The sequence below is a fragment of the Corvus moneduloides genome, chromosome 1 (genome assembly GCF_009650955.1).
Source record: "Corvus moneduloides isolate bCorMon1 chromosome 1, bCorMon1.pri, whole genome shotgun sequence".
Classification (NCBI taxonomy): Eukaryota; Metazoa; Chordata; class Aves; order Passeriformes; family Corvidae; genus Corvus; species Corvus moneduloides.
In genome coordinates, this window is record NC_045476.1 from 161,710,146 (window position 1) to 161,727,721 (window position 17,576).

Below are 17,576 nucleotides of genomic sequence, written 5' to 3' on the forward strand. Positions count from 1 at the left end.
TTTGTACCATAGCAGCTGAAGAGTCCAGGTACAAACCTGAATCCCACACTACTGCATCCTGGAGGGGGAGGGAAAGGGGTTTGCTCTGTCTGATCTCCAAAGAAATGAGTCTCCTGTGTTCAGAGTTGGTGTTCAGAGGTATCTCCCTGGGTCCTTTGAAACTTTTAAACCCAGTTGCTCACTTCATCCATGTTTGATGGGACAGGACACAGCGATTTATAGGACAAGGGGAAATGGCTTTAAACTGAAAAAAAATAGGTTTAGATTAGTCATTAGGAAAAAATTCTTTATTGTGAGGGTGCTGAGGCCCTGGCACAGGTTGCCCAGAGAAGCTGTGGCTGCCCCATCTCTGAAAGTGTTCAAGGCCACGTTGGATGGAGCTCTGAGCAACCTGGTCTAGTGAAAGGTGTCTCTGCCCATGGCAAGGGGGTTGGAATGAGACCCTTAAGGTTCCTTCCAACCCAGATCATTCTGTGGTTCTGATTTATCTCATATGAATGCACTGGTCTGGTTAGTGCATGTCTCCATCTCAACTCATCACTATGGCCTCACTTTACAGCCACTGGCAAAACCCAGGCATTTCAGATTGGAAATTTTCCTGATGCAGGGATGGTGTTTCCTTATAGAGCCCCTTGTCCTGTGGATTTTTTGGGAAGCACAGATTATGTGGCTCCTGTTCATACCCAGTGTTTTTAAATAAAGAGGTTTGTGTTAACAACACCACTGATCCCTCCTATTGTTTTTCTCAACAGAGCTTGTGTGACCCCAAGCCCCCAGCAAGGACAAGCTTTAGAGGATGTGATTTTATATTGAAACCAACAGCAGCAACATTTGGAGAGTACACAAAAAGGAAAATCTGGTAGATTTACCCAATATTTGTGTTGAAAATAATATCCCAAAGCATTTGCACCTATTTTGTCTTATTTTTGTGCTGAATTAAATGCACATTATCCACCTATCACCACATGCAAGTGGCTTACATTGATACACAATTCAAATACTACAGACCTGGGCCAGGTCCCTGCAGCGCCCTCCTCAAGAGACTTGTAAAGACACAGCCCAGGCCAGGACTTCAGCCACGAGTGGAAAGACAGGAGCACCTTCTTTCTCTTCCACTTATAAAGAGAGTCTTGTGAGACTCAGCTCTGCATGGAAGTGAGAGATGGGATGGGATGGGATGGGATGGGATGGGATGGGATGGGCAGGCTTTATGCCTTCCTCCAGGTTTATGGAGGATGCCATGGTAGGGAAGGACAATTCTTAGCTGGTCTGCCTTGTGTTGGGGCTCGGCAATGGTGGCATCTTCTCTGGTGACATCTTCCATGTAAGCAAATGCCCAGAGCTGGCTGTAGGGTTCATTTGAATAAATTAAATTCTCCTGTCCAAGTCTTACTTCATCACTCTTCTGTTCTTCTCTTTGCTTAATTAACATTCACATTCTGTTCTTGTGCTCTCTCCAGGGACCTGCAGACACCCTGGCTGGCAAGGTGACATCCTGCTGGGGTGACATCCTTCTGCATCCCTGGAGTCCATACCCCCAAAACACACAAATCACATTTGCAGCAGAGGGGAGCACATCCAAATACTGTATGTGTTCCATAAATCCTTATAATTCTCAGGAGCCTGTGGCCTTTCTCAAGCCAGAGGTGAGGAAAAGAACAATCATTATTAAACTGGTGAATTGAGAGTTGGGGGGGGAGAGAGGGGGGCAGGTGTTGGTGGGGTTTTTTTGTTTGTTTTGGGTTTTTTTAGGAACAAAAAAAGGACAAAAGGGGCAAAAGTTCCCTGTTTCACGGTTCCTAAGGTCACACTTCATACTAAGGTTCCATTTAGAAAGAGCACATAATTTCTTGATACACGTTGAGGTGACTGATGAATCATGTACTGTGTATTGCTATTGAACTGCTGGTCTCCAGAGCTGTGATTTAACCATCCATAATACCTGCAGCTGCTGTGGACACGGCCATCGATAATGCTGGAACACAAAGTGTTTGTGTGCATAACGTGCTTACCACATCTAACATTTATGAATGCTCTATAAACAATTTATAAATGAAATCTTAATATACAGCGTAACCTATTTTTAATGCTGTGGCAGTTACACAACCCATTTCACCTTGATTCATCCCAGTTAACTTTGGGCACCTCATGGAGGTGTCTCTGTAGCCCTGTAGCATTTCCCTCTGCATTTTTTTCCCTCCCTTCCTCCCAATGCTCATTTATCCCTGTTCTGCCCCAAAAGTTCTTGTCTGGGATGCTGCAACCTCACAGGCTTCTGTATGATGATGCAGCTTCACATTAGCAACTCGCTCACATGTGCACACACTAAAGGAAAACACTCCTCTGCCTTTTCTTTCCCTTTTTCAACCCAAACCCACTGCATGGGTTCAGCCTCCTGTGGCCACACGAAGAAGTGAATCAGGCAAAGGAATGGGGAGGGAATGGCATCTCTGCTCTGGATCTGAGCTGCTGGGAAAGGAGGTGGAAGGCAGATGCCTGAATTAGACCATGGCATCACTTCAGCCACCAGCCTGGACCAGTTTGTAAGAACATGGGCAGACTTTGGAGAGCAGAAGGGCCCTGTTTCTGACACAGATTAGTGACGACATCCTCATAGTCATTAACAAGATGCTCATTGTTAAACTGTTTCAATAGTTGGCCTGATTTCTCTCTGGCAGCGTCTACTTTGTTTTTTTCAAGCTGAATCCAGGCTGAAGAGGGGTTGAAGTCGCCCTTCTCCAGCCATGGCATCAGAGAATGCTGGGCCATAACAAATTCTTCTCTGCAGAGGATCCACTGCTCCCTCATCTCAGAAATGGTGCTGTGCTGCCTCTTTGTGAACATATGCCCTCCCTTATGCCAAGTGATTTCTGAGCAGCTCCTGAGGAGTTTTCCTGTGGCTGTGGAGATGAGGAGGCTGGGAAGATGTGCAGGCACCCGCCCTTGGGAGAGAAACACTTGGAAGCGCAACTGCAAGCAGGAGGTGGCTGAGCACTGCTTTGCCTGGTGCACAGCAACTGGGCACAGCACTGGGGACAATGTGGGCAAGCCTGTGCATCTGATTTACACCCCCAAGGTGCATTGCTGTGGTTGGTATAGATACACACTGAGCACATCTTGGCCTGGAAGGATCTTCTGCACTCCCAGACTTGGACAGACACAGTGCCAGATTTTGGTGAGATGCCTTCTTGTACCAGGGTTCCAGGGAGTGGTGATGACCCACGCAACACAATGGCAAGTGGGCCTCCATGCCAAGTTTTCAGGTTCAGATGAAGATTGCACATCTGGGTCCAGGTTTAGCAACTTTCCCAGGGAAATGTGTGACTGAATTAGCTTTCACAAGAGGGCCTATTAATGTGTTTCTATTGATGTGTTTAACATTAAGCACATGCTTGGATATCTTGCTGAATCAGGAACAGTAAGCAAGCAATGTATGTTAAATGACATGTCACCTACACACAAAGTCCCATTGGTGTTATGGAACTGATGCATCATGAATACAGTGGCCTAAAGTATCCTTCCAACAAGAAACATCAGACTGTAACAAAACAGACAAAATCCTGTTCAACTGAAATAGCTCAAGATGCTTTAAAGAGAGGATATATGAGAGTCAAACTCCAGTTTAGCAGATGAAATTGGGTTTGAAGCAATTTTTTCCCCAACATGAACAAAGTGTTAGGGGAGCTCTAACAGAGATGCAAAGGAAGGAAAAAAAGAAAGGGACAAGTCGATCCTTTCTGCAGGGACCAAACAAAGAAAAGCAGAAAAGGGCAGTGAGTGGAAGAGTCAGTGGGAAGGATGAGGTGAGAAAGAGCAAGATGAGAAGCTAAGAGCTAAAAAGATGCTGAACAACCCAAGAATACTGACCTAACCCCAGAAGGAAACAGCTAGGAAGTGAAAGTTTGAGTGAAGCTGAAATTTCAGTTCCAGGGTCAAACACATGCTTTCAGAGACACAATACAGCATCAAGAGATATGCATTATTCTCAGCAAAAACACACAAGAACACAATCAAGAACTACAGACAGAAGAGACTGGCAGACATGTAAATAACAAGACACAAGTATTTATTCAGTTAAAGTTACATAACTTATGCTTCTCCAGTGAATTCATATATGGGACCAACATCTGCTCTCAGCAATGGCCATTTAAATTAGGAATAATTCATTGCAACCACTGGTTCGTATCAGATTTAAAATGAACAGTTCAGCTCATCATGTTCAAAATAATTGCTGGGTGTTTCAGAGAAAGAAAAAGAAGTTTTCAGTACCAGAAGCAGATAAGACAAGTACCATCCTTCTTTCAAGCACTGCAAGGACCAATTCTGACAGCAACCCGAGTGATTTTAAGCACCTTTCCCTCAACCCTTCTCCAAATTACACTAACACTTAAATATCTTCCTTCTGGACAAGTCAAAAATGATCCCCAGAAGGAAGAACTTCTTGTGTTTCATCTCTCTCACCAAGACAAGTAGAAGTGTGAGAAAATTGGGGAAGATATCATAAATGCCAAAAGCAACTAAGCATCAAAGTTGACAAGGGACAGAGTAGTCTACTATATAATGAACAGATAGACCTTTAAGGGTCAGCTCACACGTAAGAACTTATATTTATGTGCACATATGGCAGATTTATAATGGCATGTTGTATACCTAGAAAATATGCAGCTTGCTTTTGTTAAAATAAAACCTGTTCCTGTTCCAACAGCTTCAGTGGGCTGTGGATCGGGATCCTTTATGTGTAAAAGGCACAGGAATGTTGCGTCCCAGGACAGGTTTCACAGAACAAGACCCTCTCTTCTCAGAGAACATTGTCAAAACTTAGTTAGAGAATAATCCCTTAGCCAGGTAAGTTGAAGCATCCTGACTGCAACAGCAGCTACTTCACAACATTTTTATTTCAAATGCAATAGGTCCTTATGAAGCCTTAGCTGTATTCCTAGAATCTGCAGATTATCTTCTGGCAAAGCTGAATGAAACCCAATTTGGAATTTGCTGCAAGAGTGTTGTGCAACATAGTACAGACACACATGTCAAAATCAAGCTTTTATGGAGAAGATGAACTGGTTTAGCTCCTGCTGTCCTTGGATCTTATTTTTCCATATATTGCCTATCCAGTGACAGAGAATTCAGCCTCACGACACAATCTGGTCAGCAAAGCTCCACCAACACAGAAAAACAGGCCCAACTCAGCTCTTGGACCCTCTTTCCATGGGTGTCTCTGGCCCAGAGCCACTGTGCCAGTTTAAGGAACAGTTTTGTTACTGGACATGACTGGCACCTGACAGAGCAGTAAATCATTGCAAATAAATCTTCAGCAGGGCTCAGATTTTCATCAGGTCAAGACTGAAAACTTCCACTTTCAAGGCTGAGTACAGAGCCACAGCTCAAGCACAAACACTGATAACACTGCCACAATACAGGTTTTTAGAAATAACACCCTGCATACACAGGAAATACAGCTACCATGCTACAGCTGTAGTTCCCTCAGGTGAGGAATATATTTAGGATGAACAGTCATTTGCAAGCATGCAATGAATGGAGTTTTGAGCACTGCCTTCCCTATGGAAAACACCAGTCACATCTAAAAGTACCCCTGGGAGTGGTGCAGAGAGCCAGGACTGAGCAGGAAGGACCAGGCCAGGCATTCAGTGGGGGCCCACGTTTGGATGAATGCTAAAGAAACAAAGAATCTGCAAAGAGGTTGTGCATGTAGATTTAAATCATCTAGAGCTAACTGGAGTGTCCCTGCCACATCTTGGTGTATCCACCCCCAAAAGCAAACTACCACCAAATTTAACTATGTATTTAAGAAAAGACTGAGATAGGTTTTAAACATATGGTCCATGAAATAATGTATTAATCATACAGCTAAGACAGCTCCCTGCTTTACATGGGGTAAAACCATGTCTCACTATACAAAAACATTATTCTGAAAAACAAGCTAAATTATCAGTACATTCAACAACTACTTTTACACTCAGGAATTCCATGGCCTTAACTGCCTAATAATTAAACTTTAAAAAACCCCCAAACTTGGAAGTAAACAAAAAAGGAAAAAACAGACACATTCAAAAAGCAGTATATTAGAATGAAAAATCTGAGGAGAAGAGTTTGCAAAAACTGATGAAAAGTTATATTAATGATCATCTGATTAATTCTGGTAGATCTTCAGGTGTCTGCAAAAGTTTCAAGTGACTGTGACTGTGTAAAACAGATCTGTGAAAGCCCAAATTCACAGGCAAGCCTTAGGCAGCCCAAAAATTGGCTTATTTATTCTTTCAAGGACAAAACTCTTTTGCTCTTCCTCACCCTCTCTCCATTCTAGTTCATAGATCTGCCAAACTAAAGGCAGTGACTTTACCAGGAAAAAGAGGCACTGGGCTCAGGGGAGGCAGAGAATAACTGGAGGCATATTTGCAATTCTTACTTTCAGTAACACACTAAAAAGCACCACTACTGCCATTTACTACCAAAGACACCAAATTCTTGGCAAGCAAATGAACAAGAACAAGCCAGTGAACAAATCTAACAGAGATCTATACCCCAAGGGAACATGCCATGGGTCCAGCATAAACCAGGAGGAATTTCATACAGATGCACAAATCTTATTGAAAAATGATCAAACAGGATTATTCAAATTGGATTTAAGACCTTCAAACACATGGTAAAATTCAGCCCTCACTGATATCAGTGGAGTATACTGAAGTATAATGCATGTATTAGTAGTTACAAAGGCTTTCTGGAAACAGAGGAAAACTTCAGCATAGTTATAATCTCTCTCTCGCTCCCTCTGAAATTAGCCAAAGCAGCTGTCCAAATGACTATCAGCCAATTCAGAAAGTGTTCAGCTGTTCCTCCAAAGTAGAGACTGTGGCCTGGGGTTGGACAGAAACAAGCTGGGGTCAAGCAGAGGATGTGCCAAGCACTGCTGTGTGCTGTGGTTAATCAAGTAGCACACGCTGCATTTACAGCTTAGTTGGGGCCACAGGCTCCGTAGCACGGATGTGGACACTGGGAAGGCAGAGCCAGGACAGAGGCAGCTCCCTGCTGCAGTTATCTTCATGGAATTTGATATTCAGGTAGAAATCACCTGTGTAGAGGAAGAGAAGTGCTCCAAAGTACACAGAGTCTTTGGCTGGCTTTACCTGGCGAAGAGAACATAAAAATCAGTATAAATAAACCATCAACAAAGCAAATTAATTGCAGTTTGCAATTCATTATCTCCTTCAAATGGTCTCAGAGTACTGTAGATTCACATCTTAATAATGCTTTCATACAAAAAGGAGTAAAGATCTCATCCCTATTCTAGTTAAACTGTTACATTAAAAAATAAATCCTGTTATTCACTCATGCAGTTAATCTATGGCACAGCTCAAAACAGAATATGAACCTTTAGGAGTCACTGATTCCAAAACAGAATTTGTTTAAGGTAGAGATCACCCCAAATCTCTCCTTAGACTGCATTTACCAACATCTCTATTGAAGTTCTAAATCATGTCCCTGAATTCATGTTAAATACATGGTTAAACACCATTTAACAGCTTAGCAATAACTAAATTCATTCTCACTTATTACTGAGACACAATCTGACTGCAAATTCTAATCAGGAACTTTAATATTCACTATCATTGAAATAATGAAGTTTAGCAAGAAACTTCCCAGAATCAGTAGCCATCCTGATTTTACTTGTCCAAATTAAATGCAGAGTTCACACTGTTTCTACATTTATGTATCTTCCTTCATCCCAAATCCATCTACAATCCATATCTTCACAACAAATAATATATCTCAGTCCATCATTTCAGCAAGACACTTCAGTAATTTCCAACTTTAACACTCCCACCACTGTTCAGCATGTGATAATGTTTGAATTAGTATCTGCTTCCACAAGACGTTAAATCCAGTTTCAGGATGCCTAGAATTGAGATGAAGTTACAGCAAATGCAAAATACAAATCAACACAAAGAAGCCATTCCATTGGACAGAATTTTCCCAAAAATTGTGAAAAGGCAAATTCATCCCAGCAGAAAAGTCCCAGTAAAGGCTGAGGCTCTGACACAGGTGATCAGGACTGTTCCTCACTACAAAAAATTTCATCATAAGATAAACTGGGACATGAACAATGGTGCCCATGGACATCCTTTGCTGAAGGACAAACTTGCCACTGCATGGGAAGTCCAGAACAGGGATGATGGGAAGGCCATAGCAGGGAAGAGGAAAATGATCAGCAGAAGATTTCAGGGGAACTCAAGAATATTCCATAGCGCTGAATACTTCCAGCCACCACCTTCCATGAGGCAGGTTCTCTGTAGGTTTCAGAAGGGAATGAGCTGTTTGTCTCCATTTTCTCCTATTCTAGGGGTTTTTTGGATTTTCACAGCTGGGTTCTTTAGCCAGTAGATGTGCATCCTGTATAGCCTGGGGTATCAGGCTGCTTTGTTGAACCTCCCTAAACTGGAAAAAAGTCCAGAGGGGGGCCATGAAATCACTAAAGGTACTGGAGCAGCTTTTCTGTGAATACAGGCTGAGAAAGTTGGGGTTGTTCAGCCTGGAGAAGAGAAGGTTGAGTGGAGACCTCACAGCATCTTCCAGCATCTGAAGGGGCTACAGGGAAGCTGGAAAAGACTCTCCATCAGGATCTGTAGTGATAAGACAAAGAGTACAGGGATCGAATTGAAAGAGGGGATATTTACGTTAGATATATGGAAAAAATTCTTTATTGTGAGGGTGCTGAGGCCCTGGCACAGGTTGCCCAGAGAAGCTGTGGCTGCCTCATCCCTAGAAGTGTTCAAGACCAGGTTGGACAGGGCTTGGAGCAACCTGGGCTAGTGGAAGGTGTCCCTGCCCATGGCAGGGGGGTTGGAATGAGATGAGGTTTAAGGTCCCTTCCAAATCAAACCATTCCATGCTTCTGTGACTCTAAATTGCAGCTCCTGCACAAGGGCCTGGCTGTTCACAAGCAGCCACATCCTCAGAGCTGGAGAGCCCAGGCTTTCTTTGGTTTTGGTGCTGAGCACTTTCGCTGACTACAGCAAACTGGTATCAGCATCGTGTCATCCACGTGAATGATCAGAGCAGCCACAGCTGTTCCCCTGACCCCATCCTTGGCATCTCCCATCCGTGCTGGGTACAAGTTCTTGCCCTCTGGCACTGCGTCTGGACACGCACAAAAACATCAAGCCATGTCCCCTCTTGCTTCCTTCCCCTTCTCCCAGGGCTGCCTGCCTTATTTCTGCCTCACTGGACTTGCATCCAGAGGAGGGCAGAGGCAGGCAGTTATGTCAGCAGTGGGTGCAGGCAAACAGCAAACGAAGCCTCCTCAGGACCCTTAGATTTTCCAAGCTCCTGGTCTATCTTTCCTGATCTCACTGTACCATGAAGGAATATCTGTCACAGCACAGCTCAGAGCCCTTGGCAAGCAGGAAGGTGGCTTCGGGCTCAGCAGCATCAGCACCAGACATCACATTCATGGTTTGGCCTCTACCCACATCTGTTGTATCACCATCACTGTATCAACACTTGTGGTTTGTAGAAGAAACAGGGAAGCAAAAGGAGCTTGAGACCTTCACTCTGCTGAGGTGCAGGTGCCTCTGCAGGAATTACAAGAAGTTTCCTTCAAAATAGGAACCAGCTTTGGAAAGTAAGGCTGCCTCTCCAGTGGGGCTGCCTACAAACATTCCCAAAAGACATTCAGCAGCAGCAGTCAGGCCAGTAGAGGGTCACATCCAGCCCAGCTGCTACACCAGGCACAGGACTAATTTTTGAGGTTAAACCACCTAATTTTAGGTGTCTCTCTGCACACAAGGTATTCAAGCTCCTACTACAAAAGGAAGATATCTAGTCAGTGTAGACAGTGGAGCAAACACAGAATGGTCTCCCTAGGCAGCCTGCAGAGCCAGAACAGAGTTGCCCAAACACAGGTAATGGGATGGCCTAAGGCACTGAGATGCCTGCACAGGACTGGGAAGATACCTAGGATGTCTTACAGGATTTCTGGCAGCATCTGGAGGCTGGTAGGATACCCACAGCACCTGTATGATGGCAAACATCCACTTTTAGGCAACTGAATCTCAGCCCTGGTATTTATAAGCCAGGTTCTACCTGCTGCAGACCACATCTCCATTGACTCATGGGAGCTTAGTGGGCCACCACCCCTGGTAACGCCTCCTAATTCAGGTGTTTCAGCCTGGAACTGAAGCCACCCAAATATCTGTAAAGTGGATGTTCACATCTAAGCCAGCTGTTCAACACAAGGATTCACCTGATCAAATGCAGAATGAGGCAAAATGTTCCCTAAACTGCATAAGCTCTGATGACTTGCTCAGCCAGTCAGAGTGGCTTGTTCAGGTGGCCACCACTGTAGCTGGCAGGACATACCATCCCACTGACTGCAGTGCATGACCCAGCTGAACTACAAAGAACATGACTTGTGCCTGACCCAGACCAAATTCGTGTTGTCCTTCAGCAGCACACAGCTCTGGTGGTGTCACTGCCCAGATATGTGCCTGTATGCATGTTGAATCATTCGTCAGGACGCTGACATTCCTGAGTCAAGGCAGAGTTAAAACAGGTTTTACTAAAATTCCACCATTCACGGAAACCAAAGATTGGCAGCTTGTACCCCAGAAAATAATGATCGAAAATCAAGGAAGAAACAACCACATCACTCCTTTGTTCCACCAAGATAGAAGAAAAATTAAGTTTCTAGCTCCATCCTAATCCTTCCCTGATTTAGGCTACCATGTGGGACTGCGATTGCTTAGAACTAATTACTACTTATTTATACTGCTGTAGTACTTAGGGAGCTCAGTTGGAGATTAGGGCTGGTGCCAGCTACTGCTCACTGCCCCAAAGAGTTTACAGTGTGAATAAAATGGTGCCAAGAAAAATAATTTGTTCCAGATGGGCCACAGAGGACCTGCCAGAAGTGAGCAAATGTTCATCATTGCTTCTGAGCTGATTCAAAATGACCATCTACTAATGAATTTCTCCTCATCTCCCACTACCAGTCGCTTGAGCTTGTGTGTGATAACACAGGCAGGAAAACATCCTGCTTGAGAGTAAGTAATGGCACAAGCAGGGACAACAAGGGAGGATGAATTGCTGGGAGTTACAGGAATCTCCATATAAGACAATATTTTTGGTTTCAGTTTTGGCAAAAAGCAACTCTGTCTGATCAGCTAATAAGTCAACAAAAAACATTGGTAAGAACTAAAAATTTTAATAATATGGTGAAAGATAAACTTTATGTTGTGAAGCGAGATAAAAAAAATAAATCAATGCACTGTATTTTAATGGGTAGGTTCCACCATATTAACTCATGTTTCAAAATCACACACTGAACAAAAAATGTCAAATATTTAAATCATAATGGAGAAAGTCACTTTTTCTGTCAAATACAGACAGAGAAAAGTAAGGTTAGCCAAATTAGAAGTCGTGCTTAAAAATACAGATTTTGTTTAATTTAAAATGCATGGAAATAGCTCAATATCCTTTAAAACTTTCCAGAAAAGACTTTGTTCTTTGAAGTAGCATATCCCAGCAGACTTTGTGACACAAACCCAGGCTGCTGCATTGCACTGAGGTAAAAGCATAAAGAGGTGAACAAGCATCATTACATTACTTCCAAGATAGATCTTCTAACTTGGACTTCAAGCCACAAAAAAGGAAAATGCAAAATTGTGTGACTTTTACCCTTTCAACAATTTATATTCGCACTGCAAAGCAGCATGTGCATCCTGAAAATTCCTGTATATACCCCCTGTCTTCCAGACAGCAGCAGAAACTGCTTTGAGTCTGGAATCGAAAAAAACGGTGAATTTTTGAGCATGAGACTTAATATGAAACTAACATTTAGGAAGGCAGAGGGATCTGTTGGGGTTTTTGGTACCAATAATGAAGTTTCTGCATGACAACAGAGTGAATTTTCAGGGTGTGAGAAGTATCTGCCCTTGTTGTAATACCTGATGATCTCACTCGTTCTTGACCATGCACCAGCAATACACCAAACCATACTTGATTCTCCATCCTTCCTCCCACCCAGCTCAGCCCTGCAATAAATCATGCCAGCACCTCTGTGCCAGTGTCAGTGTGAAGTCAGCCCAATTAACTTAAACTGCTGACCAATGTAGTTTTTGCTAAACTGGACAACTTCGCACAAAAACAAGTGCTTGCAGTGTCTGTCCTGATGGGTCTGCTGGGGGAGAGGGGAGCATTTTCCCAAGCAGCCGGGAAAGGGCAGCACCACAAACCACCTCCATTAAACAAGAAAAATAATCAAGTGCTCACGACCTCATGTTAAAAAAATGATGGGGGCATTTTTAACAGCTTCCACACAGCAGCACTGAGTTGAAAACCAGCAGGGAATCTGGGCCAGTATCTCAGCTTTCATTTATAAAAAAGAGAAACTCTTGTTCTCTTTCATCTCACCCAACCATGAGCTTCTTTGTTTTTTTTAACCAGTGTCTGTCTGACTTTTGGCCAAACTCAGAGCATAAGCACAATTCTGAGCATGGTGGTTCTTCCCTGAAACATGAAATGCACAAAACAGGGCTTTCCCCTTGTCCCCCAAACAGGTGGCACTTTCTGAAATCTATTTTCTATTCCTAAATTAGTTATTATGAGGGAAGAAAGGGCCTCTGACAGACATGAAGGATTTTCTTCCATGATCAGGGCTCTATGCCCCAAGGAAACATGACCAAGCATTTTCCCCAGGAGCCTGTGTAGTATCAACCCTACACACTGTGAAATGTAACACTTCTTGTCTAAGAGTCGACATTTTCTTCATTTCACCTTTTTGTATGGAAAGGAGGACAAGCAGCAGAAAACAATTCTATTTTTAACTTCTTGGGGATTGTGTTTACAGGAGAAATGTCAAAATACTGAGCAGTGGGGCAAAAGCAGGGACCGTAATGTATGAGAAGGCTGCCTGGGCAGACACCAGAGATGTGACCTCCTGACTTTTTGCCCCATAGGAGACTCAATCAGAAGGTAAGAATACATCACACTGACATCTCCCTTTTCCCTCATTAGCCTGGAGGGTCAGGCCCTCTGGCAGCTGGGCATGCAAACACCACCACTCTGATTAAAAACTCCACTTTGTCAGAAACAGAGTCAAAGAAAGCCATCCCTGGATGATTTCTGTTGACATATTAAAATTATTCAGCTATAAGAATGCAGTTAGCCCCCATTAAAATTCAAGTTGATGGTATATTTCATGCTCATTAGCTTTTAGAAATATTTTCTTCTATGATGCATAATTGAAAAATATGCATGGCAACTATCCCTGTGGTTAACCTTTAATTTCTTTCTAACTAAGGTTCACTTATATATTTAATTTTGACAGGTACATTTTGTTACCAACCTGAACAGCTGACCTAAACAAAGGTCCTAAGCACTATCCCAAACACTCACCCCCTTCTTCATGTTTATTTCATGAGTTACCAGAAATGCTGCTCATCCCACTCTGCAGCACTGCCTGCAAATTTTCATTCCAGGTATTTTGTTGTTGTATTTTTGGGAGGGAAGGATGTGGGAGAGAGCAGCATTATCTGTATTTTCAGTGTCTTGCCTTAAAAGCAAAAGGCTCCTAGACTTGAATTTTCTAGAGAAATTGAGAGAAAAATCATAATCTCAATTGTTTTAAAAAGGGGCTCTCTTTTTTTTTTTTGTCTCATTTTAAGCATTTCTTTATGGTTTTATAACAGTATGCTAAGCATCCAGGAAATGAACCAGCTCATCAGACTGGCCATTAATGTTTAGCATTTTCTTTTTGCAGTCTGTTGCGTTTCCTCAGGACCTGACTAAAACTGATTTGCTGAGTTCCTTGGCTCAGCCTGTGGAATGTTTCTTATGGACTAAAGAAAAAAAGAAAATTTATTTAAAATTTGTTACTGCAGGCTGCACTGGTGACTCGAGGGACTGGCAATATGGTATTGAACATTCAATCTAGGGTTACCCGTTCACATTCAGTCAGATCTGGAGAGACCAGAAGTTGCTGCCTCTGATAATTTACTAGTGGTTTACATGGTAGGAAATTGCAGTTTTAAACCATTTCAGAGAGATCCTTTTAGATTAACCCAGCAGCACTGTTAGCAATAACTGCTTTTCAACAATTAATCTGCTTTAAAATACACAATGGAGTAATGAAGCCCCTTTTAAGTGCACATCACTCAAAATCCTGATACATGTGATAAAATAACTCACGGTGTCGATGTAGAAGGTGTTGGACCCCACAAAAGTGATGGCATCCTGCAGGTCGTAGTTGTGCACCCCATTCTGGTAATCCTGGTAGGGCATCATGGTCAGAGCAAAGGGCCCTACGCTGTGCTTGCTCCAGTTGGTCAACTTCACCTGCAAGGGGACAGGGTCCCCCACCTGGCAGGTCACCACGATGTCGCAGTCACAGACCTTGCCATCAACCAGGATGTCTGCAAGTCAAGGAAACAAGTCCTCATTAGGTTGGACACCTGCTTCAGAGACTTTGTTAATCTTGACAGGAGACTCAACAACATAAAAGTAACCCCAATGAAACCGAGAGTGTGGGACAGTTAATTCTGGGAAAGAAAACCCAATGCTGTGCTGTTGTGTAGGGCACCTACTTGAGAAAAAACAGCTCATGAAGGCCGGATATCTGCCCATCACTGTTGAAAGAGTTATTAAAAAAAAAAACCAGTTACGATCTATACACAGGCACCAGAAGATATTTTCTTAACCTCCTCCCTTGAAGGCCAAAGCCACAGACAATTTCTCATGGTTCTGCAAATCACCAGCATCAGGTGAAGGGAAATACAAACAGAAACCATCAGTACAAACAGCAGCTAGAGAGATCCAGGGCTGGAGGCACATGTTCATGTGTTACAGCCAGAATAAATCCTTCTGTAAGGAAGTGAGCTTTTGGAGCAGGACAGACACCGGCAGAATTTGCAATGTAATACATATATTAAAGTCCAGATTATAAGGAAAAAAGAGATTTTAAAACTATACCAGACTACACAAGCTTGTTCACTCTTTGCACTTTAAATCACTCTGGGATTTCTATTTTTAACTTTCTACTTTTCTTTCCCTTTCTGGGACAGCAGAAAATATAAAGCCTCTAAATTGGTTACTGCTGGGACAATGACAGCCAGAGTAATGTGTCCATTAACCTTGCCCATTTGCTTATACAGAACCAAAATGTTTCATTATCAACACGCTATGAAATTGCCAGTCCAATTCCCTGCGCTCAAAGGGCTCCCAGTTGTGCAGTATTACTGTATTTTTCAGAGGGTTATCTCCAATGCACTATTAATACAGGAACATTTCTATTTCACTATGGGTTCATGTTCAGAGATAAGAGAAAGCCCTGGGCACATGTAAGAAAGCATCCTTTGTGTGAACACCTATCCCCACAATCTCATCTGCCCGTGAGGCACTTCCATCACTCCAGCTCCTCCTCGGTTGCTTGCCTTTTGACATACATCATATTATTCCTCTGCATTGGATTTACATTAGTAATTGCCCCTCTTCAAGGAAAGACACTATTTTTATGCTTCAGGAGTTTTCACAGAGAAAAAAAACTACACACAAAAAAAAAAAAAACAAAAACAAAAAAAAAACAACCTACACCAAAGTGATTTTTTTAAGTTAGTTTTGTTTTGTTGCCTTAGACAAAAAGTACAAAATGATGCATGTTCTTGTGATGCCCTTTAGCCTGGCAAACTGAACAAGCCTCAAGGCAGTCACTGGAAAAAAAATAAACTAAAGCTATTGCCAAAGAAGAAACAAGTTCAGAAAGGAACATTTACTCCAGAGGTCAGGTCAGCAAAGCTGAGGCACCCAGATGAAAACCTCTCCTTGACCAAAGCTGCCCAGACACAGTAACAAGTTCCAGACACAAGAGGCTCGGCAGAGAGAGCACAAAAACCCCTGCAGTGTTCAAGCTGAAGCTGTCCAAAGCCAGTGTTGGTGTCCCAGCTGGAACAGCCCCTGTTCCAAAATTTCCTTTAATTTTTTTTTTTTTTTTTTTTGACAATTAGAACATGGTGAGGAATAACTGGAGTGCTGTATCCAGTTCTGGGCTCCTCAGTACAGGACAGACATGGACACACTGGAGAGACTCCAGTGCAGGGTCATGAAGAGGATCAAGTGGCTGGAGCACCTCTCCTGTGAGGACAGGATGTGAGAACAGAGACTGCTCAGCCTGGAGAAGACTCCAGGGGATCTCAGCAATGTTGATGAACACCTGGGGGGAGGGTGCAAAGAGGACAGAGCCAGGCTCTTTTCAGTGGTGCCCAGTGGCAGGATCAGAAGCAATGTGCACACACTGAAACACAGGAGCTTCCCTCTAAACATCAGGAAATACTTTTTTTACTGTGAAGGTGACCCAGTTCTGGCACGGGTTTCCCAGGGAGGTTGTGGAGTCTCCATCCTTGGAGATACTCAAAAGCCATCTGGATGTGGTCCATGGCAAGTGGCTTGAGGTGGCCCTGCTTGAACAGGGATAGGACCACATCATCTCCAGAGGTCCCTGCCCATCTCTGTGGTTCTCTGAAAGGAAGTAATAATCACCAATGCATTTTAGGGGAGGGCTAGAAAACCTTTTTGGCATTGGATTTCTTCTGCAACAGCACACTCTAATGCTGTGGACTCTTCTGCCCAACATGATCAAATTGCTTCTTGCAGTATTGCCCTAAGATCATGAAGGTGAAGTAGTGGTTATAATGGCATCCCATTATCAGGGATTAACTGACTTGAGTTTCTCAAAACACAAAGAATGTGTGTCTGTGAATAACCTTTATGCTTCCCAGTCTCCTGACACAGAGCTGAAGTCCAGTTGCTTCCTACAAAAGCAATGCATTTATATAAATTCATTACTTTATATCAGTTCATGTTTTCAAGCTTCTCCCTTCAAGGTAACTCCTTTCATTAACTAAAAAGAAAAAAAGCAAACCCACTTTTTTTCTGCTTTCTCCATCCAGTGGGTTTTACAGCTGCACAAAGGGTTAGATCCCCAGACCAGCACAAACCTTTGGAAATACTCCCCGAGCTTAGTGGATGAATCTATATTTTTAAGCTGCTCATCAGTTGCCTTTTAGCTTCAATGGTCTGCTGTCAGAATTGTAAATGAACCCTTTGCCCTCTACCTCTACCTTTGTATCTAATAATAGCTCAGAGAATTTCTTTCTAATATCTTCATGAGGAAATAGAAAATCCAAACAAAAGGGAAGCAATTAAGTCTGGCTCAACCAGATTAATTTTTTTTCACATTCCTAAAAAAAAATTTCAATCCATTTAGATTGATTGAAGAGTGTGTGTGTGTGTGCACACATGTTTGTGTACATATTGAGAGATAATTTCCTTCCTTCCCAGAACACACTTCCCTCCTGCAGTACCGGAGCCAAGGATCTCAATGAGATGTCAGATGAGAAAGCACACATGGCTGGCGTGCAAAATACTATGGAAAGGAGTGTTTAAAAACAGCCCCCTTTCATCAGAGAGAACAGCTTGGTTTGACAGGCAGCTTTACTCCCTTCCTGACACAGAAAACATCTCATGGACCATACGGATTTGCTTTAATATTTTCATCCATGAGCAGA

General features: G+C 43.0%; 1 protein-coding gene across 10 annotated transcripts in view; it reads right to left on the reverse strand.

Annotated features, from left to right (window-relative positions):
* TRAPPC9 (trafficking protein particle complex 9) overlaps positions 1 to 17,576 on the reverse strand; it is a 480,517-nt gene that overhangs the window by 11,399 nt on the left and 451,542 nt on the right. For 9 of the 10 annotated variants that reach the window (XM_032134195.1, XM_032134121.1, XM_032134130.1 and 6 more), the window contains 2 exons: positions 14,206 to 14,429; positions 4,046 to 7,145 (listed from right to left, as the gene is read on the reverse strand). In XM_032134195.1, the coding sequence (XP_031990086.1) occupies positions 6,966 to 7,145; positions 14,206 to 14,429 (404 nt within the window). In that variant the 3' untranslated portion in view covers positions 4,046 to 6,965. Of the gene's footprint in view, positions 1 to 4,045; positions 7,146 to 14,205; positions 14,430 to 17,576 lie in introns of those variants that run through there. The other variant, XR_004244481.1, reaches the window with a different exon arrangement.